Source organism: Neodiprion lecontei, chromosome 1 (genome assembly GCF_021901455.1).
Source record: "Neodiprion lecontei isolate iyNeoLeco1 chromosome 1, iyNeoLeco1.1, whole genome shotgun sequence".
Taxonomy (NCBI): Eukaryota; Metazoa; Arthropoda; class Insecta; order Hymenoptera; family Diprionidae; genus Neodiprion; species Neodiprion lecontei.
Genome location: NC_060260.1, coordinates 13,340,322 through 13,364,232, shown reverse-complemented (window position 1 = coordinate 13,364,232; position 23,911 = coordinate 13,340,322). Strand labels below are relative to the sequence as shown.

The 23,911-nt window shown below is 34.6% G+C and overlaps 1 protein-coding gene and 1 pseudogene across 3 annotated transcripts; both read right to left on the bottom strand.

Annotated features, from left to right (window-relative positions):
- Positions 1-477: 477 nt before the first annotated feature.
- LOC107217736 lies at positions 478-5,323 on the bottom strand (annotated as a pseudogene).
- Positions 5,324-6,720: 1,397 nt separating this feature from the next.
- On the bottom strand, positions 6,721-23,777 carry LOC107217742 (phosphoinositide 3-kinase regulatory subunit 4). 3 transcript variants are annotated; one of them, XM_015655383.2, is made up of 17 exons: positions 23,429-23,773; positions 23,188-23,368; positions 21,152-21,295; positions 20,900-21,054; positions 20,613-20,803; positions 19,734-20,356; positions 19,255-19,563; positions 18,768-19,151; positions 18,251-18,574; positions 17,767-18,096; positions 14,864-15,017; positions 14,561-14,698; positions 14,239-14,431; positions 11,787-11,952; positions 9,755-10,025; positions 9,345-9,675; positions 6,721-8,380 (listed from the first exon to the last, which is right to left on the bottom strand). In XM_015655383.2, the coding sequence occupies exons 1-17, from the start codon at positions 23,518-23,520 to the stop codon at positions 8,149-8,151; spliced, it is 4,218 nt and encodes a 1,405-aa protein (XP_015510869.1). In that variant the 5' UTR covers positions 23,521-23,773; the 3' UTR covers positions 6,721-8,148. The 3 variants fall into 3 exon arrangements, with proteins under 3 accessions (XP_015510869.1, XP_015510871.1, XP_046588265.1); XM_015655385.2 differs by having other exon boundaries at positions 14,561-14,674; XM_046732309.1 differs by lacking the exons at positions 6,721-8,380; positions 9,345-9,675; positions 9,755-10,025; positions 11,787-11,952; positions 14,239-14,431 and having other exon boundaries at positions 14,613-14,750; positions 23,429-23,777.
- Positions 23,778-23,911: the final 134 nt, after the last annotated feature.

The window sequence follows — 23,911 nt, the reverse complement described above, 5'->3', positions numbered from 1 at the left end:
TACATACTGAATTTCACGCAATTTTAGTTTCAAATGCACCGTTTTAAAAAAATACAAAATAGTCGATTAAATGGATTAATTTTTCCCGATTCAATTGAATCGTGTTCGATTATTTTTTGGGACTCGATTAATCGACGCTTAGGTAATTTTTAGCTAAGTGGCCATCACTGGGCAAGAACGAGCGTACAGGATATCTCATGAATAACTTAGATGAATTCACGTGGAACTTGAGTGATATCATATGAATCACCTAAATAAGTGTCAATGTTCCATATACTGTATTCTTACAGTAATTTATATTCACAGATCACAGTCGTCTCGAAAGAGAAGAGAAAAACGTCCGTGTCGACATTAGTCAACGAATTGAAGAGCCGTTTTTTTCGGTAGATAATTATACATAATGTAAATATTTCTTCACTTGAAGTAAAAAGGGAGAATAATATATCCGGTCAAATCGAAGTATGCCCGTTATTCCGACTAAAGGTTATAATAGAGTAAGCCTGAACCGCACTTAACTTCTTTCCACCAAGTTGCTGAAAGTTTGGGTGTCCTCTCTCTGTTGATACTATTAGAATTGACCTTTACGATTCCAAATGGCACCCTATCGGTGAAATATGAAGACACAAATATAAACTTCCATTAAGGGGTCAGAGGGAACCTTGAAATGAATGTTCCTTTTGACCAGTGTAAAAATGACTTACGTGTTACCAGCAGCAAGTTGCCAATTGTCAAGAAGACTCCAAGCTGTGTACCTTGAAATGCAGAAACCATCCCGTTTTACAGCGATAATCGATTCCTTCAAGTACGAGCAAAAGTAACTTGTTCTATCGTAGTCCTTCACTTCACCGTAGTCAAAAACCCCGTTCTTATCGTTAGTAAGATATATTTGGAGATCATTGTACTCCTTCTTAATCTTTCGCAGTAAATTTCCGAAACCCTCGAGAAAAACCTTCGACAAGAATCACACAATGAGTTTCAATACGCAAACACACTCATGGGTAGAGTAAGCTTATTTCTCAATATTTACTCGCAACCAAGAGGAACTTCAATTGGGCCAGCTAGAATGCGGCTTACCTAATATGCCAGAGTCGGTATTATGTACTCCATGGAGTTAATCTGGGTCCGACGACACGATTAGGGATGTATAGCGATTAAGAGCGAAGTAATCAACTGCTCCTCTAATGATAGAAACAGTGAAGAAATATATTAAACTCTTGATCGAACTAATAAAAAACGAGGGTATAATTAGCTGTCGATTCTGGTGGCTGTTCGTACTTTAACATATGTACGATATCCACTCTGGGGAAAATGTAGGAAGACGAGATGATATGTAACCCTGCGACTTGCTAACTAGGGCTAATCTCCTTTACTATTTATGGGTAATCACCGATGAAAATTGGATGTGTAACGATGCCACAGCTGAATTGAAAATACGTTTCAGCAGAAGCAATTTCATTATTCTCATCTAAAATTTATCCATTGCAGATAAGGGCGAGGCTAATTTGACCGTGCTGAAACGTTCGATATTCTTTATTGTACAAAACTTCAAAACATTGTGCAAGCACAGGTAATATCCAACATCGCCGAAATTATTTTCTGAAACAATCCAACAATTACGCTCTAGAATTTTCTGGAATTATCAGCAATATCGGATAAAGTGGCATTGTGCTCGGCGATAGAGTTGGGCCGTACGGGGAGCTGAACATGAGCATTAGTATCCTGAACACAGGCTCAACGGCTCGTTGATAGTCGTGAACATTCCGACGCTGGGTCCGAATTCCGTGAAAACTACTCTGGCATAGTCGACGAACCATTTGACCATTATTTCATTGGTCCCCACCCATGTCTTCCAGCATTTGTGGATGGTCGAAATGATATGTGGTAACCATAATCTCGATACCGTTAATATGCAATTGTCTGATCAAATTGTTGTAGTACGTGACACCATCTTTGCTAACATCGTTAGTAAGTCCAGTTGAAAGAATTCGTGACCAGCTGATCGAGAAGCGATAAAACTTGAACTGAATTTGACGGTGGTTTTTCTTGAAATAACTCACTCCAATTTCTTTCACCAAGTTAACATCTTCTTTGTACATGCGATAGGAGTCACAAGCGATGTCGCCATTGCTGTCATCAGCTATCCATTCCGGACAACTATGCGTCCACCAATCAAAATCTTTAACCACTTTATCTATGACAAGAGATTAGTTGATACGAAAGTCGCAGTGGCTTCTGATAGCAGACCCCCAACTGGTGCTTTATGGTTGAGAAAATAGGGAGATTACCGCGGCGCTGACATTCCAAGATCCTTCAATTTGATACGAGGAAGTAGCAGCTCCGAACACAAATCGTCACAGATGTGGATGAAATTAAGTTACGTCTGCGGAACTCAGAGAAATAAAATTTATTTTAAAAACAGCAGATAAATAACGAACGACTGTGTGATTGAGGTTCACTGCTGTGGAAAAATATTCACATCCTGATATCTTACCGGATATATTAGGTGTGCAAATTAATTTCTTGCCGTTTTTCGCCAATCTTAAAAATCCTTGGATGTATATCAATGCTTTTATGATTCTTGAGCTCTGAAATCTAAGTTCTTAAAAAACATTGTACGGAGTAATGGAGCAGGAGTGCTAAATAGACGTACCGACGAAACGGAAGGATCATCACATTAATATCATCCGTACAATTTTCAGCCTAGGTACACTCGACGAAGCCTCGAAGTATTGGCTGATTATCATGATTGATAAATCAAATCCTCCCATTCCATTTACAATAAAAAAATATCACTCACAACTTCCGATATATTAAATCATGGTCTGACTTTCTGTTATGGATTCTCACCAAATGGCGCTTTCAAAAATCACTATAACCTTTATGATATTCATAAATCTTAGTTTTTACACTGTAAGAAAATTACAATACTCATATTGACGTATAATAGTTTAATAACTGAATGAAATAGAGTAAGTTGGCACTTACCCTAACGGCATATATGTATAACCATTATGATTTTAGAAGAAGAAGAACAAGTGCAGAGCGGGTAGGATAACCTTCCAAGTGGATGTAAACGCTATGGCCTCTGATAAGAAGTATAGAACAGAGTCAAAATTTATTGCTTTAAAATAGTAGTCCTGTATAAACGTATCTCTTACTTCACTTTATAAAATATAGAGATTAACGAATATAAGTTTAAAATTCGATGTGCGTCATATATTCATTCGTTTAACATCAAAGCACTTTTTGTAACGCTATTTTTTTTTTTGGAAAATCGTGTTTCAATATTGCGTTGATCGTTCCGACCGTCGGTTATTAATATTTATACGCTACCTCAACAAATCGATTACTTTGTAGTTTTTACGAGCACTAGTGCTTAAAGGTTTATTACTACGCACTAGTGTTTATAAAAACTTCACAACATTTTCGTTTTTGACAGAAGATTGCACAGAAATGATTTATGGCACGTGAGCATAGGTACAGGGCCTCGCAAAAAAAAAGGCTCAACAGTCCGATTCTATACCCAACTCTGAACAACAACACTTCAATACATTTTCATTTGACGCTGAAGTAAAGAAATGGCGAGGATTCTCCGAGATTGCGATAGTAAATTCTTAGAATTCATGCCATTGCTTTAATTTTGCGTAAAATGAAAATGTATATGATTAAGGGTTTTTGGTCAGAATTTTTTAGAGAATGGGGCTGCTAAGCTCTTTTTCTTACTTGGGGTACTGTTTGGAGACACGCTGATTTTGACACAGTTGGGTGTAACGCGCATGCCTAGAGAGACACTAATCAGATTACGATATAATAACAAAGTTTAATAATGCTGTTACAGTTATTCGTCTAAAGAACTGTAGATCAGTGCACCAAATCGCATCAGATGCCATAATACCTTCGCTTTACGGATTGCAGATTGGGTTGCTCGACGAAGCTCGTGAAAAGCACTTCTAGATAATTAGTGTAGCTTATATAATATTGACTATACCTCAATACTCCCTCTCTTGCAGTGCAGAATTATTGTTTTTCCTATGTTTACCTTCAATTTATTTAACTATGCAACAATTTTCTAGAACCATCAATTTTCTTTTCGTGTCTATGGCTCTGGATGCCTGGATGATGAGGTCATCTGCATAGAGCAATAAGATTATCTCTGTTGTATTGTCTCTATCGAGTCTGCTTAATCCGTTTGCGTTGAAATGATCGTCTAAGTTAGAAACAAATAGGATGTTTTGTAGTCAGCTTGAAATTTTGCCGTGAAGATCACCTTCTGTGGTATGAATTTCGCTGCTGATTTTTATTTTAAGGCATCAATCCAGTCGAGATTTAGAAGGGCTAACTTTACGCTTAAAAATGTGGGTCCGATTCGATTTTCCTTTCACATAGGGTGTTCATTTGGTTCGACAGAACAGCGCTCTGCTCCACAGATGCTTGAAATAGGTGAATAATTATATTCTATTTGGACACTTTGTTTACGTACAAAACCAAAGCCACTGACGCGCTGAAATGATTCGTTGTGCTCTTGGTTTTTATTCTGAACTGCAGTTGTGCGCATGATTTAATCGCTTAAGAGAACACTTTTTAAATCATCGTTGTTTCGTGAATAGGCTGGCTGGCTGATACACCGATACAAATTCACTTATTTGTCGTTTGATTGAATTGTTTGGAAAATCATTCGGAATTTTGGATTTAGGGAGATTACGTTTACGAGCATTTTTTGAAAGCGCGAAACTTGAAATTTCCAAGTCCTAATAGATGGTGTAATGGGAAACGTACACGAACGCAGATACAGCGGATTTTAAAAATATCTACAGCAATAACGATTTCTCTAACGACTTATCGTTCTCCACGTACACTGACAATGAGGCGAAACGTAAGGGTTATTTTTTCTACCGTACTTTTACACGATTGACGATTTGTACATAGTTTTACATGAGATTTGTAATTGAAAAGTTCTGATCTAACAACATTATTTACTTGCTCACTGATTACGAATGAGTCCACCACAGTGCGGATCAACGTTCATCACGGTTGATGCACCATCATTTCTGAAAAATCTACTGAAACGAAAATCCTAGCTGATCCTTTTTTTGAGTTATACGTGGTTAAAAAAAATCAGATAATACGCACTCAACGTATCCAAGTAGTAAATAGATTTATAAAATTTGTAACTGCTTTTAGCGTCACCCATTATTAACATTTAAAAATAATTTTGTGTAAATTATTAACATTTAACAATAATCATATTGAAGTTATAAACATTAAACTCTATTTTTTCTTAATTTAGTTTGAACATACCTTGATGAGCATTCAACAACAGCATGTTTAAGTTTCAAATTGTAACTCTATCACTGTCTATGGAATTTGTTTTATGTTTTTGCCGATATTTATTGAACTCGTGGTGAATTGACTCACCGGCCTGGATAAAGTTTACACATTCTTGAACGTGATTTAACAAAATATGTACTTTAATGTTTCTGAAACATTTGACATAGCATGAAAACATCTTTTTAACTCTTCCAAACGTAGGTGTAAATTCACTGAAACTTTTTTTTTTGTAGAAAAGCAGCCGTTCGCAACTTTGTTCATCGCTTTAAAAGCGCAGATAAAGCTATATCAAAGTTGTTGACGGCTGCTTTTATAGGAAAAAAGTTTCAGCGGATTTATACCTACGTTGGAATGAGAAAGGAAGGGCATACATAGCCGGGGAAGTATGCCAAAAGTGCCCTCTCTCGAAATGGATTCTGCTGGTGACCAGCTGTTTTCTCTTGGCAAATGACTGATCCATACCAAATTTTAGCAGTGTAACTCCATTTTGCTCGAAGTCATCGCATAAAACGTGATTTTCAGTTTTTTCGTGATAAATCTGCTATTTCTACTCAGAAAATTTGGAAAAAAATCGTAGATCTAAAAGACATATATATATACATTTCGAGAATTTTTTCCGATTTTTCGGTAAGAAACTCCACCGTCTACAAATTTTTGAATAGTGAAAAATATCAGTTTTTGATGTTTTTAACAATGACGCATAATTGGAAAAATTCTGAAAGTATTACGAAAAATCCAATGCAAATGTTTATGCTGTGGAAAAAGATGGTAGTGCCTCTTCAAAATCTACCGGAAACCACCGATCTAAATGTTCCAAAATGTGTAGCAGGTGGAATTTCCTACTGAAAAAAAATCCTCAATAAGCGCACATATGTCTGCTGGATCTACGATTTTTTTCGAAATTTTCTGAGTAGAAATAGCGGAGTTATTGTCAAAAACTGAAAATCACGTTTTATGCGATAACTTCGAACAAAATAGAATTAGGAGGCTAAAATTTGGTATGAAATTTCAACTTTCTACAAAACTAAACAAGCAGACATTTCACAAAATAAGGTCGATACTAATTTAGGACGTAATATTGAATGTTGCAGGCACGCCGATATAAGTAATGTATAACACGGTTGCTTAATTCTTCGAACCAGTCGAAATAACAACAAAGCAGGTGATAACTTTGATCGAACCGAGAAGTTGAGTCGTTGGTGTTCGCTGCAGCTGCGATAATAGAGAAGATATTCGAGTCAACGTCGCAATATAAATGAAAAATAAATAAGTGAATAGAAGTGAGAAAATAACATTGGTCAGGGTATTTATATTAGCAATATAAAAATGAAAGCAATATTCGTTATTTTCGGACTGTTAACCGTGATGGCTGGATACGTTTTAACCGCGCCATGGTTCGATTTGTTCGTAAGAAACCCGGGCTACAATTACGGCGGTCATCGACCAAGACCGCATAGACAAGGAAAAAGCGGCGGGGAACGTTGGAAGGAAATATGCAGGACAATTACTCCCGATAACTGGGCTTTCCCGGGACAACTGACACCGCATTCTGCCGGGCCTCTTTGTCCTTGGTGATATCGTTTATAAAGAAACATCTCAATCATTGCGAATTTGTAGAGCAAAACTCAATTTTAGCGACTACTGTACGTTTTCAGTAAAAAAGAATGGTTTTATTTATACACATTTATGTATATCATACATGTATATACGTATGTATGTATTACGTATATTATAACAATTTGACAATATGAATATATGAATAGGAATACATTAGTGAGTATGCTCGTTTCTCCCCTTTTTTTATCCCTTGCTCACTTTTCAGGAAATCTCATAAAGCTGTGACCACGATAATCATCATTGTACGTTAATATGAATGTATGGCTAATAAAAATGATCTGTGTTATGTGTACCTAATGATTAATATACAGACGAAATTGCCATAAATAAATATAATTATGCATTATTGGATATACTTTCATGACTTTTGTATCCACAATCAACTGAGATGCTGATATGTAGAATAATTTTTACGAATTACGAACGCTCTTATCTGATAAACATAGAAAATCTATAGAAATAAACAAAATGATATATATGGTATATATAACTACGACCAATTATAATATAATAAGCTTAGTTTATTTACAGTACATTATTATTGTATTATCTGATGGTTACTTTTTTTAATTCGTTTACTGCGTAACTACTATAACATCAGCCACATTTATGTTTCATAATTTTGTGAAATAAAAAAAAAAATTATCATTCTTATTTTTATAGCCTCGATTTCCATACAAATGACATATGTGGTCATTAAAAATACTGGAATACTAAAATTTGACTATATAGTGGTAAATTAATTTTGAATTCGCTATGTACAATTGTTTACAGCGTACTTTGCAATACGTTACAATAACGTAAGAATTTTTACAAAAATATAGTCATGTATAAATTTAAGATTTCCTAATCATAAGTATTATATTTAATTTTTTCCATATTGCTCGAATTCGATAGTCTTTTTTTGTCCAGAACTAAGTTTGACAGTTTGACAACACTTTTCTGTGAGTTCGAATAATGTATCCCGATAAATGTGGGACCAGCAAAGCAATCGTATTGACAAACTAATATCCATACACTTGCACATTGACGACCAGCGCAGTGAAACAAAAATGATAAAAGAGTTAAATACGACATATCGAAGGTGGCTATGAAACAATAAAAAGAATTTGTCGTACTCGATCCAAATGCTTCAAAACTGAACGTATTTCAAACTTTTCTACTTTCTTACTTAAATTTGAAAATTCCTAGATCAATAACTGCTTATTTCCAGACCTGTATTAAACCATCTGTACTACCAGTTAATATACAAGTATTTGACATAGCGACAGCAGATATTGCATCGTGGTGACCGGCTGGAGGAGAATCTGGCCCTTGGCCCTGACCCCCTTCTTCGTGTCCTCTACCTCGGACAGTAGTTCCGGTGACACTTCCAGTCGTAACGCCGCCAACCAATACCTCTTGTACTACATTGGTTCCATCAATAAGTCGTTGCCTGCAACAGAAAATACATTCTTGTGACTTATCTGTAGAACTAAAATTTTTTTGTTCTGTAATTCCTAGCAAGTAGGTAATTCATTAGCTTTAAAAGTATACAGTTTCTAACTTGTGTGATGAAATAATCGAGTAAACAATGGATTACATTAATTGTTAGTCATTTAGCTGAGTATTATAACATAGAAAATTCGCAACTCCAGAAACTGAATGAGAGATGTTTCTGGCTGAGACTCAAGTTACGTTTTTCATTATACTATAGTATAAAAATTATAGTGGAATTTTGGCAATTCTGGTGGTCTTGAGTATATAGTTCTTTCAAATTTACGCCAATCAGATCCAGATAAATATCTCCAGTAGCATTATTCGTGCTAATGATGGTGAACACGAATGAAGCAACAATTCTGTGCAATAAAAAAGAATCTGGGTAAACTCTAACAACACAAGCTGGGATATCAACAATTTGATAAAACTAATTAGAACATTCAAAGTGCTCAATTTTAGCGGTTTTTGATTTAATTCAATTCAATTATTGATGAACATCTGGTACATGGTACCCATATAAATCTATTTTGATCTACTCTAAAAGTGACTATAGGTAAAACTTTTTTCAAGTGATCCCTAAAGATTTCTATGTTAATAAAATAAGCCCAAAAACATTAAAATCATATCAAAAACACCAGACTTTAAGCATCTCGATTAAAGAACGCTTACTCAAATTGTCAATATCTGAACTTGTGTTAATCGAACTTGTTCAAAGTAATTTCTATCGCGTAGTGGGGATATTGTTTCAATTATGTTTACTGTCATCGATACAAACAATACTGTTAGAGATCTTTACAACCCATTTATTCTCAAAACGATGCATATTTTGTGCATGTTTCTGAAACCAACTTTCAAACTGATGGGTATATTTGTCTTTAGGATTTGAATATTCATTTGCACTTGTATTGCTGCACACTTACTCATAAGCTAAGGAATTTGGAGGCACTGTGTCGTTAGCGGCAGGTAAGGCAACATATGATTCATTAGGATTCTGTAAGTCCCAAAATCGAAGCCTCATGTCAGTTCCACCAGCAAGAAGAAACCCGTTTCGATCAATAGCACCTGAGTGCATAGCACAAATGCTGTGACCAGTCTGTGTGTGACTCAAAGGTGGTGCACTTGATGCCCACAGGACCGTCTGTCGAAATCCTGTTTCCAAGTTCCACATTGATATTTCATTGTTTCCTTGCACAGCTGAGAGAATCCAAGAATGTTCCGTCGGATGAGTAATCACTTTCCTAACTCTTGCACCTAAAAATAAGTACGTGAATAGAGGACTTTGTCGATTATATTAAGTCTTCAGAACTGCATCATTCACTCAGTAGCTTACCTGTGGGATGTTTTATGCTACTGATTGGCAGTTGAAATCTTAGATCCCAGCATATATGAACTCCAGAGCTTGTTCCTAATGTCAACCATTGTTGATAGTTGTTAACACAGAAAGAGGTGATGACCCCATGTTTCAGGTCATTTTCTAGACGCCATGCTGTTCCAGGGCACCTCAGATCCCACCCTATCAGAGATCCGTACAACGTAGCATAGACCAGGACTGACTGAGAACCAGAATCTAAGTACTGTAGATCGACGGCGCAACCCTCTTCCTGAAATATGAATTAATCATGAATTTTGAGCAGTTCTTAGCCAAGAAGAATCTTTGTTAACCAGCTAACTGTAGAAAGCAATCTGAATAACACTCAAAACGCAAAAATTATGTCACGAAAAAATAGGAAATAATTAAGAAAGTAGTGCGTCAGTCCTTCTGTTGTGTAATAGCTCAAAACACAAAAAATAAAAGCGAAAACTTACTCTGTTAATCTCTCAAGATTTCAGAGATGAACTTCTTAAAAAAAAAACTATCCAGAGAATTTCACAATTTTATAAAAAAAATGTATATTTTCTCTGCAAATTTAATCTCTACAGATTTTTCCGTTTACCCGACTCTGTGTTTATCTGAAATGATCTAAGTTATTCTATAAATTTTTGTAACTCTTTAAAAGTTTCAACACTATTTCTGTGGGTGTATAAATTTGTCTCAAAAATTTCTGCAATCTTCTACATTTGCCCAAAATTGGATTCTTAGAATTTTTGTTTGTTCTAAAATATCATAAATTTGTTTGAATTGCAAAATTCCGATTCTTTACGAACATCTTTTCGTCTTTGTACTATCTTTTGCTATAGAATAGAATTCCATTCACTCAATCAAAGCATATGGCTTTTCTTATGATCTAGTGAATATTTTATGTACAGGTACTTACGAGTCAATATTAGTACAGGTATTTAAAATTTAATTGGTTTTAGCTGATACCTGAACTCATATTGATGTGAATCAAATAAATATTTATTGTTATTAAAGAAAAAGGTTGGAGTAATGATTGAAATATGGGGCAACACCACTGTAAAAACAAAAGAATAGAACTTTTTAATCACTTTTTTTTGAATGGAACAAAAGGAAATAAGATAATATTCAAAGAATTTATTAGGCATATATTTAAGGAAAATACAAAAATTATTGTCAACAAATATTAAAAAATGGCGACACTGGAGCTATTCTCGCGAGACATGTTGAATTGTGTGGCACGCAGTATAACTAGTGCAAATTTGAATGTTGAACAAAAAAACTACTTAATCGACATGTCTATAGCCAGAGGAATATGTAGGGGATTTTGAGAATATTAATTTTTGTGTAATTCGCGAGTATTTGAATGAAAATGTTCAATTTTCAACCATAGAAAGTGCACTTATTTGTTAATAAATATGTTTAAATTTACTACGTTTTCTGTAGATAATAATGTGTAGATTGAGTGATGCTTTTTTTTGTCACATGTCTCGCGAGAATGGCTTCAGTGTCACCATTTTTTAATAATTCTCGATAATAATCTTTCGTATTAACTTAAATATATGCCTAATAACTTCCTCAAACATTATCAACTCATTACCTTTTCTTCAAACAAAAAAAAAAAAATCGTGCATTTTTTAGGTTTTTACAGTGTTATTGCCCCTTAAGCTAATGAAACATTATCTTTCGATTACAGTTCTCCAGAAAAATGTGAAAAAATAAGGTATGATTTAACAGCGAATTGAAAAAACATTACATGATACGCAAAAAAATTTTAGAATTTGACGTAAATATTCTAAAAGAAGAACAGAAAGATCATGAGAAATGCAGAAAAATGACGAAGCTAACCGAAAAAATGTAGGATTAATCACAGAAGTTTATGAATTCACGTATAGAATTACTCTAAATATCCCTATTTCCTTCCATTCACGGACATTGACAGAGACATTTTGCAGACTTGGATAGAGGGAAATTTTCAATGGGGGATTGAATGTCAAGTTTATAGTTAAAGCTTAAACCCAAATACCTGTAAATCAAGCTGCCTCGTATAGAGAACATTCATTTTATTCGATGCTTGTTCAATTCTCAAAACAAAGACAGATCCAGATTGGCTCGCTGAACTTGCTATTGACTGTCCTTGATCACACACTGCTAGGCCGAATAACGGACCGCCTCTATGGACATATGCTTGTCTGGAAAAAATATTATTGATCAAAGTTTATCGTTTACGAAAATTAAGGAGTGCTCACCCTTTTGCGTTTGATACTTAAGTTAACTTGAATATCTACTATTGATACGATAAGGTTTGTAAATCACCATCGATTACATGGCTGAAGAATACTGATTTTGTGTACTATTATTTATCTATATTTACTGATTATAAGCTTTCTAATTTGAAAAATGGTTCATATACACTTCTCGCAAAAATTAAGGGAACAACAAAATTTTCGAAATTTTTTGGTGATTTTCAACAGGCTGTATTTCAGTGAAAAATGGTCGTACAAGAAATAAAAAAACCAAGCTTTTGAAGCTTGAAGACTCTAGTTTTTGAATTTATTGGTTAAAAATTTTTCAAATCACTATTAGCCATGCAATCCTTGGATAAAGCACAAAGAAAAAATTTTCAAAATTTTTGACATTTTTCTTTTCGCTCTACGGGCATGGAAAAATTTTTCCGAGCTAAACTAATGCATAGGTCGCATAGCCTGTTTATTCAGCTTCAAGATGCTTTTTTTTAAATCTCGATACGACCATTTGTCTTCGAGATATCGAATTTTGAATGCCAAAGGATCCTTTTTCACTCAACTGCCGATATCTCTGGAACTACTGGTCGCACAGCAAGCCGAAGGGCAGTTTCTTTTTCTGCAGAAAATTTCCTACAAAAATCTGTCAAGGTTGATGTCAAAAAAATTTTTTTTCCACCGGTAACGTTAACGTGAAAAAACAGCAAAAAAATGCCATTTTGCCTTTTTTTGGATAATCGACTGTATCTTCGTCAATATTGGGGGGAAAGCTTAGGTTAGAAGAAAATTTTACAGCCTAATGTACCCCAAAGGTCCCCCTAAATCGGTAGATCGATCGGTTCAGCGGTCTTCCTGGACCGATTGATTGAAATTTTGAAAAAATTAAGGGAACAAGGTTTTTGTTTCTTAAGGGACCTTGTTCTCTTAATTTTTTCAAAATTTCAATCAATCGGTCCAGGAAAACCGCTGAACCGATCGATCTACCGATTTAGAGGGACCTTTGGGGTACATTAGGCTGTAAAATTTTCTTCTAACCTATACTTTCCCCCCAATATTGACGAAGATACAGTCGATTATCCAAAAAAAGGCAAAATGGCATTTTTTTGCTCTTTTTTCACGTTAACGCTACAGGTGGAAAAAAAATTTTTTTGACATCAACCTTGACAGATTTTTGTAGGAAATTTTCTGCAGAAAAAGAAACTGCCCTTCGGCTTGCTGTGCGACCAGTAGTTCCAGAGATATCGGCAGTTGAGTGAAAAAGGATCCTTTAGCATTCAAAATTCGATATCTCGAAGACAAATGGTCGTATCGAGGTTTAAAAAAAAGCATCTTGAAGCTGAATAAACAGGCTATGCGACCTATGCATTGGTTTAGCTCGGAAAAATTTTTCCATGCCCGTAGAGCGAAAAAAAAAATGTAAAAAATTTTGAAAATTTTTTCTTCGCGCTTTATCCGAGGATTGCATGGCTAATAGTGCTTTGAAAAATTTTTAACCAAAAAATTCAAAAACTAGAGTCTTCAAGCTTCGAAAGCTTTGTTTTTTTATTTCTTGTACGACCATTTTTCACTGAAATACAGCCTGTTGAAAATCACCTAAAAATTTCGAAAATTTTGTTGTTCCCTTAATTTTTGCGAGAAGTATATAATTAACGACATTCACTTTACTTGCAACAAAACTTTACAATATTTTTCATACAATGATGTCAAAACTGTTACTACTGCATTTATGAAATTTTGTACACGTACTAGAATGATTCAGATCTGAAATGTACTCGGTGAGATATAAACCAAAGAGCTGCTAAAATCCGCTAAATTCAGTACATTTTTCGTAATTTTATCGAACTTCAATACGTCTGTTTTATAACTCACAGAGTCAATTTCAAACCTCAATCACTCTAGTCCGTGAGAAAATTGAAATAGACACAATACTAGTGTCTTTCTAGTGTTGACGATTTGTTAACCCTTTCGCATCAATAGCAGCTATTCAAAGTTACCTTAAAACTGAAACACGAAAGAGCAACCATCCCCCCTTAAGGATCTGCAGTATATGATATCCTCCCCAATTATATCTGTTTACCACTGTTTTTTGTTCTTAGTTCAACTACAAAATTGTAAACTAACGACTCACGCTAAATATTTTATTAAACATTTTTTGTATTCTCCATTTATAACTACTGATTATAGGCATCCTTTTCACTCTGAAATTCGTATGCGCAATGAAGTTTTTGCAAGTACCTTGAACGATTGGCAATATTTCTGCCTTCCATTTTGCTGACATCCCAAACTCTGACGCACCCATCAGCAGCGCTGCTGGCAAAGAGGCTTGTATCAGGGATGGAAACCAATTTGTTTACAGCTGCCCGATGTTCGTGCAAGTAAGCTACAGGGATACCACGCGGCTTCCAGCCACTCGCCAACAACCGAGAACCTTAGTATTATTGGAGATTAGTAAAAAAAAAAAAATCATATTGTTGATAAGATTTTAATTGTTCTGCCACTTTCTTTGACACCAAGCTGATGAAGCTTTCAATCAAATAAAAAGAATATTAGCTCTCACCAGTTTGCCACGCAATGTTATCAGCCCAGTGTTGTGCTCTTAGTGCAGCAGAGTGCTGTTCCTGTTTCCTAAATGTTAACTGCCGCAGTTCCAGTCTGCATGGAGCACATCGGTCTGCAAAACCATAGAGGGTTGCGACTATCGCAAATTCAGGTAATTTTGATTAATAATCGTGCACCTAGAATGTAAACTATGACACAAGAAATAGACGCATCTTAAGTCAGATTTTTCTATAGTTGGAATTTCTGGAAAAAAATTTCATAGTTTGGTTACCACGACATAGGAAAAGTTTCAAAAACTCACATTGAATATAAGATCTTTCATGCAGGGAGTGATCGTTCATACTGTTTACATCTGTCAGGCTGTGCTGTGGCGACAAATGTATATCCCCACCATGGACACTGTTGCTGGGACTACTTCCACCTCCAGTCATATCCGACATCTTTACAATTGTATGCTGGAAGCAGAAAAACTTGCGGTTATTTCTTCACCGCTTTCCTAAATTACTTGAAAATAATAATATCCCAAGGGCTGTTGCACGTTGTAATGGAATACTTGAACAACTTATTTTTGTTACAGCGGATTACTAGTATTTCACAGTAAAATCTGTAAGACTACTTTGTAATCTTTCGACTTTAGATAGATCCGTAAGACGGAATCGCATCAATCTCAAAGTTTGAGCAATTCTATTGGAAAATACTAGTAACTGTTATAATAAAACCGAATTGTCGAAATATTCTACTACACCACAATAACCCTTCAAATGTTATTTTTTTTAAGGTGTAAAGCGTTCTAATTTTCGACTATCGAATTTTACTTAAATTTATTTTATCTGTTACTTCTTCAACATAGAAGCATACCTCAAAGAATTTTATTTTCTCTCTTTGCACTTATTGCTCTAGATTAACGAACCACCACTTCACAACGCATATTATGGCATTCTGTTTCTCAAGAATGTCTTGCTCTAAGTCAAAAATTATCGCGACATAAGCTAGTAATTTTCACTGAAAATTTACGAAAAAAAATTATTCAAACACCCATCGTAAATAATAGCAATATACTTTCGAATTGTGATGCAAGATTGGAAATTTCCAAAGTACACCATTTTTTAATTTTGATGTTCTTCATTTGAAAAAGAAAAATTATCAAAACAAAAATTTACCCCTGAATCAACATGGGATAAATTTTCTTTGACTATTAATAATCTTTTAATTAGGGTATTCTGAAATGAAGCTGACTATTGCATACAAAATTTCCAAATATGGGAGTTAAATTTATTTTTGACAGTATGTATAACGACTAATCGTAATTTTCAACGTCAAATCAAATAATATATTTATGAAGATTTGAATTCGCTGGATGAAGATCAAGGATGGACTGATGCATGTTTAGTAATCAATTTTATTTTCTGTACGACGTTTCGGCAGGCCCCGCCTACCATCACCAAGTTTTTTTAATATAAATAATAACAAATTGTTACATGATTTACACTTGCTCATTAGCTGTCACGATAAGGACGTTACACAGCTAGGTAATTTTTTATCTCTATTGCATCTAAATACTTTTTAGTGTTTTCAAATTTCATAGTGTACATAAATGCAAACATTTAATATTTTTATCTTATTATTTAAACTACTATGGAAGATTAATTATTTAACACTTACACAAATTGACATTCCTTAACGCTTGCGATGTTTATTGCATGGCGTACGGGAAGGAAGTGAATTCCAACCTGACTATACTATCCGAACTGTTCTCTTAATAGTCAATTTAACAACAATATTTGAAAGTCAAGTACCTGTTTACATATTTGTTTGTGTACTGGCCTAATTGTTTGCACAACAGTCCACGCCAATTTTTATTGACGGTTTAGATGATGTGCGAATAAAGATCACTCAGGTTTTTGTATGTCAGTTCTTTTGTTGACTGTATGGTTTTTAGATATGTCTATCACTTCCTCGATAAGCCTCTTATGCCAGCTGGTTCCTTTGTCAATTATTTTTACATTTTCAAAGTCGAAACTATGCCCTTCAACCAATGAATGCTGAGCCAGAGCAGATCTATCAGGATCACGAGTTTTTAAACCATACTTATGATTTGCTATTCGTTTTTTGAGATGCTGTGACGACTGGCGTGTGTAACACTTATCGCAGTCTTTACATTCAATTTTATATACAATGTTGGTTGTTCTAATGTGGCAGTTTTCGACTTTAAAGAAGTAAATATGAAATTTGAAAACACTAAAAAGTATTTAGATGCAATAGAGATAAACAATTACCCAACTGTGTAGTTAATGAGCAAGTGTAAGTCATGTAACAATTTGTTATTATTTATATTGAAGAAACCTGATGATGGTAGGCGGGGCCTGCTGAAACGTCGTACAGAAAATAAAATTTATTGCTAAATGTGCATCAGTCCATCCTTGATCTTTATTAGAATATTATTCTCCACAGTCACGAACTTCAACTCATCAACATTCTTTTAAACGGTGAATAATGAAAATAAAACTGTTTTTAAAGAAAAAATTTCACTTCAACTTTTGTTTTACTTTCTTGGTCATTTTTAATCGAATTTAGTGCGGATGATCACAGAACCATTGAAAATAAATTTAATTCACATATTTGGACATTCTGTATGCAACAGTCAGTGTTGTTTCAGAAGATCCTAATTAAAAAGTTGAAAATTAATAAAAAAAACATCAAAGGAAATTTGTCCCATGTCCATTCAGGGGTGAAAATTTTAGTTTTTTTTCAAATAAAACAACAAAATTATAAATGATGTATTTTGGTGATAGTCAATTTTGTGTTTGAATTTGAAAATGTATTGTCATTGTTTGTAATGGGAGTTTGAAGTTGTTTTTTTTTCGCAAACTTTGAGTGAACGTGATCATTTTATGGACATGCATATTTTTTTTTTTATAGCAAGTCACTTTGCAGAAACAAAACGTCGTAAGTTGAAAACTGCTAATTCTTCGAAATTTTTTATTATTCATTGGTCAAAATCAATAAGTGCTGAAGAAAGAAAAAATGCTTTGGGGTTTACATTTACGTTGGTAAAAGTAAATCAAGAACAAATGTTTACTCATACATGAAAGTCATAATTTGTAATGCTTTCGATTTGAGAAAATATTATCCATACGCGTCCCCAAGATAATAAATAGGTTGGTAAATGATCATTATATGGTGGTAAGAAATGATAAGGCCAACCTGTACACTGTCTTGTGCAGCGAACATCGTACGCCATTCCTGATTCATAGTAGCGTGTGTAACAATACTATCGGGAGTTCTGCGATCAATTTTTTTGAACGCATTCATGCCGAGATCACTTTTTGTGTCAGGATATAGGACAACCATGTGATGACGCACTTTGTCCTTTATAAGATTCAACTCAAGTTTCCCGACTGAAGACTTGTTCATTCCTTGTTTTGCTTCTATTGACTGTCGATGTTTATTGATTTTCAATAAATGCGGTTTCATCATCAATAATTGATCCTCCTCCATTTCTGTCATTGCCTCTGAACTTAATCTTCTGAACAACTAGACAGATATCAAAAATAGTTGATAAAAAAGTTCGTTCTTTTTGTATTAAAAAGTACAAGTTTTAGATTCCCAGCTGAAACCTTCAGCCAGCATCGATGTATTTGACTCAATTTAATACTTTGTATAAAAAATTTTTAGTCGTTTCACTTACATTTTTCAATGTAGTACTCATATCACTGTACTGTGGAATAATACCAGAGATTGCTTTTACCCGAGCCTTCTGCCTCTGCTCGAAAACTCGGAATAATTCATCTATATCATTGTATTTAATAACAGAGTCATAAACAATTCGCGGAATTGGAGCAACTAGAGCCTCCAACAGCAAAACCTCCTTTTCAATTTGTATTAATGGATGTCTTAAATATGGTTGGATCATTGTTTGAACTTTACACTGGACATCGACTAGATTTAAAGTCCTTGCTGAGGCCGAAATGAAACCCACGATTGCATGTCGAATCCATAAATTGGGATGAACCTGAAAATTTCAACAGTAAATCATCTAGTGGAACCATCTAGTGAATGTATTACAGTTATCCTGTTTGTTAATTTTCAAATAAATGCAATCACCAATGTATATTGTTAAAAAGAATCCTGAAAGCATTGATATTAACCACAATTTGTTTGACAATTACTATGTAAATATACGTTTTATGTATCACAAAACTTACCAAGAAAACTACACTTTCTGAAAGCAATTGATACAGAGCCGATTTATGCAGAAGGCCAAGCTCGGTGAGTGTTGCCATAGCGTTAATAGCTTTAGTAGTGACAAACTCTTCAGGGTCGGTGAGACCCTGCTGAAGCAGAGGCATCAAAATGGAACTGCTGTGCCAGCCAACGTAGGCTGCGACCCCGACAATACAGTCAAAAAACGACCCTCTGAGCTGTTTGTCGTCCTTATCATTTAAAAACGTTATTATGTGGCTCAGTATCACATCGTTCGCTTTTTGTTTTCCGAAAAATACACATAGCTTTGTTAAGCTATTCTCCATCAAGGTCTGTTTTACCAGATTCTGAGAGTCTGTCACCAGCATTGCAACTGATTGTTGAACCTGAAAATTGAGAAAAAAATTTTTTTTTAAAAGTCCAAATAGTACCCTCTTAGGGTAATTTCAGCAGCAATTTCTGTCTAAGAATGGAACTGCATATTCGTACCATCTCATGCAGTGTTTGAAGTTCACTCTCGTAGCTCGGCTTTAGTCCTTCTTTATTACTCGAATTCGTCAAATGAGAATTTTTCAAATACCGCAGAGCTATGTGAGCCAAGTGTGCAATGTTTTCTGCATATGCTGCCCTAACTATCACAGCGTCATCTAGCGTTACATGAGACAATCCCGGCAGTATGTATTCTGGAAATATGTTTACGTCTGTGGGGGGAATAGACTTGACCAGATATAAACATTTCGTTAATGTGTGTAGTGCAGAAACTCTTACACGAGGCGCTGGGTCGTGAACCAAATGGAACTGCAAATGATAAGAAATGTTTTTTCCTATCAACTATTAACTCGACAAACATATACCAATGTACGATGAGAATATGTTGGCTACTACTAAGAATAAGAACGTAATTCGCGAGCATTCGTGAGCTTTGTGAGTTACTTTATTATTCTAAGGGCATTTAATGTGTTACATACTATATAAGGTAGAATTCTGTCCAAAATCGTTTCGTCAGTAGTGTTTTCTGCGAGTTCCAATAAAATGTCCAAGCTTTGTAGTTTCGATTGTGAATGGTGTAAGCCTCGGATGCAAGAAGTGACTAGTTGAGTTATTATAATAAGTCCTTCCAGATGTTCACTGGTTTTTACATCCTTCATAGCTTTCTCTTCATCGATTTTTTCTTTTTCTTCAATAGATTGAACGAATTTTGCTATGTTCTCTCTATTAACCAATTCTTTCACTGATGCCGAATTTTTATCATCTAGTTTGAGGCAACCAGATGCAGAAGACTCGCTCGGGTTTGATTTCTCCTTGCTTTCAGTCTTTAATATATTTATTATATTAGCTATATCTTTTCTGAGTCTGTTTATCTTTTCATCTGGTGAAAGTATCGGTGCAGCTGAAAATATCAGCATGTATGACTGAAGAAACGAATAAAAATATTCTGGAAAAATCTTGCCACGTTCTTGAGCCAAGTATATTTCAGCACTCTTTCTGTTTGCAGGATTTCTTTCTAACATGGATGCCAACAGCGCTCTCATTTCACTATCTTCAATTTTATCCAGGTGTTTACTTGCTGAGTATTCTCCGTTTCTATATGCTTAAAAAATCATAAAAAGAAAAATGAGAATTTAAAAATTTTTTTTATGTGCAACCTGAGTCAGATTTTCATAACACAATATCCCCACTTAAAAGCGTGTACTTTTAATAGAAATGTACATTGACAATCAGACATACAATGGCATCAATTATGTCTAGCTTCTCTATTCTCTATTATCTATTCTCGGGAATTTTCTTATTTCAATGCCTCATTACTGGCAAGATATCAAGCTTTTAATGTATCGCATGTCATGTACCTAAAAGTTGGGAAAAGTCAAAGGGGGGGTGTCCTTCGTTGAACAATTCGGTTAGGGCACATCCAGCAGAAAATATATCCATCATAGGATTTAGGTCTCCTGTTTTGACTTCCTGTTCTGGTAACAACATTGTATTGCTCAATTCTGATGACAATGTCTTGACAAAGCGTTCCGGCGCTATGTAACATGTCCTAAGAAAATAAAGAAGAACCACTTCAAGTCATAACTAATCCAACTCATAAATTAAAAATAACAATCTCAAATATGATGAATTATAATGAACGAACCTCCGCCTCGAAGTATCAAAGAAGTATGAAAAGTCGGCTGGGTTGTCCTCAGGTAAGTAGGTTGGTTTGAAACTTGCAAAGTCAGTTAACAATACCCAATTCCAGCTAGTTATCATTATATTTTCAAGTTTGATATCACCGTGACATACGCCAAACTGAAATATTGTATAAAGACACATTTTGGGAACTGTACATAATTTTCAATCGTATACTTTAGAATTCAGCAATGCTTAGTTTCACAATATTACACACCTTATGAGCCTGATGTAAAGCATAAAGCACTTGAAAAGTGATCCATTTTTTTTCTATACTGGACAAAAAAGGTCTTGTGCTAATTCTGTCATAGAGAGAGCACTTAACAAACTCTCTCATTATAAATCCAGCTTTTTCCGTTAGCTGAAAATAAGAAATAACAGCATATATTACATTTCTATACAAAGCCAGACAGTTCTTATTCTGTATTTCGTCACAAGTTTTTATTTCAATTCACAATTCAAACAAACATTATTGATAACATTATTGATACCTGTCATCTTTCGTACAAGTACGGCGCTTTTTACACAATTCAGATTACAAAAAATTATCGTACATCATGAACCGAATCAGGTTCACATTTCGTTTACATTATAAAGTGCTTCTAAAACTCATTCCAAAAAATCAAAAATACTTGAGCTTTTCAGTTTTCTACAGAAACGTACATTTTTTTTTCACTGTTAATTTAAAAGACTATTCCTCTGTCACTGTACAAAAACGTGTATAAATTTCATCACCGAATTTAGTTTATAAGCCGTGTAATTTTTTTCTTCTACTCCATACTAGTATTACATCGTTTGACCTCCGACTTTGCAAATTTGTCAAACTTGATAAAAATAATTTTCTTTTGTTATTTTTCCCATTCAGAAACATCAAGAACACGTGAAAAGGGAGCTGTTGCAGTTGTGAATTTAATATATATTCAGCTTTGAAAAGTTGCGGAATACATCAAAATTAATTACAAAAATGTGAATCAAACTTTCAAAGAGTTTACTGCAAGAAGAGAAAAATATATGAATCATTCTTCCAATTCTTAGGGTAGTTCCCGACGGGATGATTTTCGATTATTCTATAACATTATTCCATCAACATTTTATTAGTGTGCTTAAAAATAACATGGAACAGATATTTTCTGCAGTATGTTTTTTTTTTTTTTTTTATGTATAGTCAGTCATTTTACTGTGAATCTGTAATTTTCGGACTGGAACCTCAATGGGATTACTTAATTCAATGACAATTAATAATAGACAGCCTAGACAACCAGAGCTTGCAAAAACTCTAGCCTCTAGGAATTTTCACCCATTATTACACAATATTTGAGAACTCTTCAGTAATTCAAGCCTTATGAATAAACGTATTATTATTAAATCTTTCTTTTCAAATACTATTATTGAAATCAATGATCCCCGGGAGATTCTACTCTGACAATTTTAGGGCTGATATTTCCATACTACCGCCAAAAAAAATATTAATTTATTAAACAAAATGGGTATTCCAGTTCAAAAATTATATTTCTTCTTCAAATCGTATTTTTTTCGTTTAGCAATAGTTTCACCGCAATCGATATTTTGCTCAGAAAGTTAAAAGTTTTTTACATAAGGAACATGTGTCGAGGGAATTTTTTAAAAAATTTTTAAAAATGCTGTGGAAATAGCCGGTTTACAGTTGTTCTTAAAATTCTGAAAAAAATATACCAAATGTTTTTCATGCAAAACAACATACAGATCATTTATTAGCTACTGAACTAGCTGGCCAGAGTCATTGAGCCGGAAACAATCCTCTGAATTAAAAAAATTACCCATATACAAAGTGACTGAACAAAATAGTTTTTCAATTCTATTCTATCAACAATTTCTGGTGAATAAAACCAGTTGGATTTAAGTTGTTCTAGACATAGTGTGATAGCTTTTAAAACAACAGTGTATTGTATGGTTGCAGCTTCATCATTCTGCTTGACGATCTACCAAATTTGTTATTGTAATGTCATGGTAGATTGGTTATGAGGAAATATGTGATTCAAGTAGTATCGAAATATCGCCAGGACTTTGAAAAGCTCAATCTGAGATCAGAAATAATAGACTGGAGCTCTTACAGAAGTAAAGTTAAAAAAATACATTTTCTCACTTTAATAGATCATCCAAACACTAGTGAAAATTGTTACTTAAAAATGGAAGAAACAATTGACGACCAAACAACTTAAGCTCCTGCCTTAATGTGTTAACACCTAGAATAATAAAGTTAGTATTTTTACTCACAATAGTTCGCTGAAAGGGTAGGCAGTTTACAGCTGATGCGAGTTTCGACCTGATATCCTCCAGTTTGTCTTTATATGTGGATAATGGCAGCGTCGGGTCATGGATGGCAAATACTTTGACCACTATGAGACCTTCCTGGCTGCGGGCTCGAGCGACTTTGAAAAATCTGGTACTTCCTAGACTGTAATAAGCAAATATTGAATAAGAATGAAATTCATGTAAATCAACTACTGGTACTTACTTTATGTCAAATTGGAGATCGTTGTGATCTGTCAAATAATGCTCGACAGGAAATATTTGACTGGGAGCAATCCCCACCAGCTGGTTACCCATGGCTGTCACCTCCTTTTCAGCGAATTCACCTTGATTCTTTGCAAAGCTTAAAGTGAATCTAAATAAAACTTTACTCCACGTTTCTACCGTCAACGCATCGTTATGCTGTTTCTTGTGTCACTGACAGGTTAGGTCGATCAGCTGTTGCGTATATCTTGACTCTTCAATTCTCACAGTTGGCAGCACGGACACGCAGAGTTGAGGGGAGCTTTCCAGCAAGGAACACAGTGTGACACTGCGTTACACGGACGAACACTGTGCCTTGGTGCTTGTTGGAACGCTTTGAGGTTCTTAATTCAGTCACTAGAGTCCGCTCATGCATTATACGAAAAATCTAGGATCATTGAGCACTCCAGGAAAAAAAAAAAAAATGAAACGCGTGTAGATTATC

Coding starts and splice junctions, on each gene's coding strand:
- LOC107217742 (XM_015655383.2), bottom strand. CDS start 23,520: ATGGGTAACCAGCTGGTGGGGATTGCTCCCAGTCAAATATTTCCTGTC. Junction 9,676..9,754: donor TAGCATAAAACATCCCACAG/GTAAGCTACTGA, acceptor ACTTATTTTTAG/GTGCAAGAGTTAGGAAAGTG. Junction 8,381..9,344: donor CCAAATTCCTTAGCTTATGA/GTAAGTGTGCAG, acceptor TTTCTGTTGCAG/GCAACGACTTATTGATGGAA.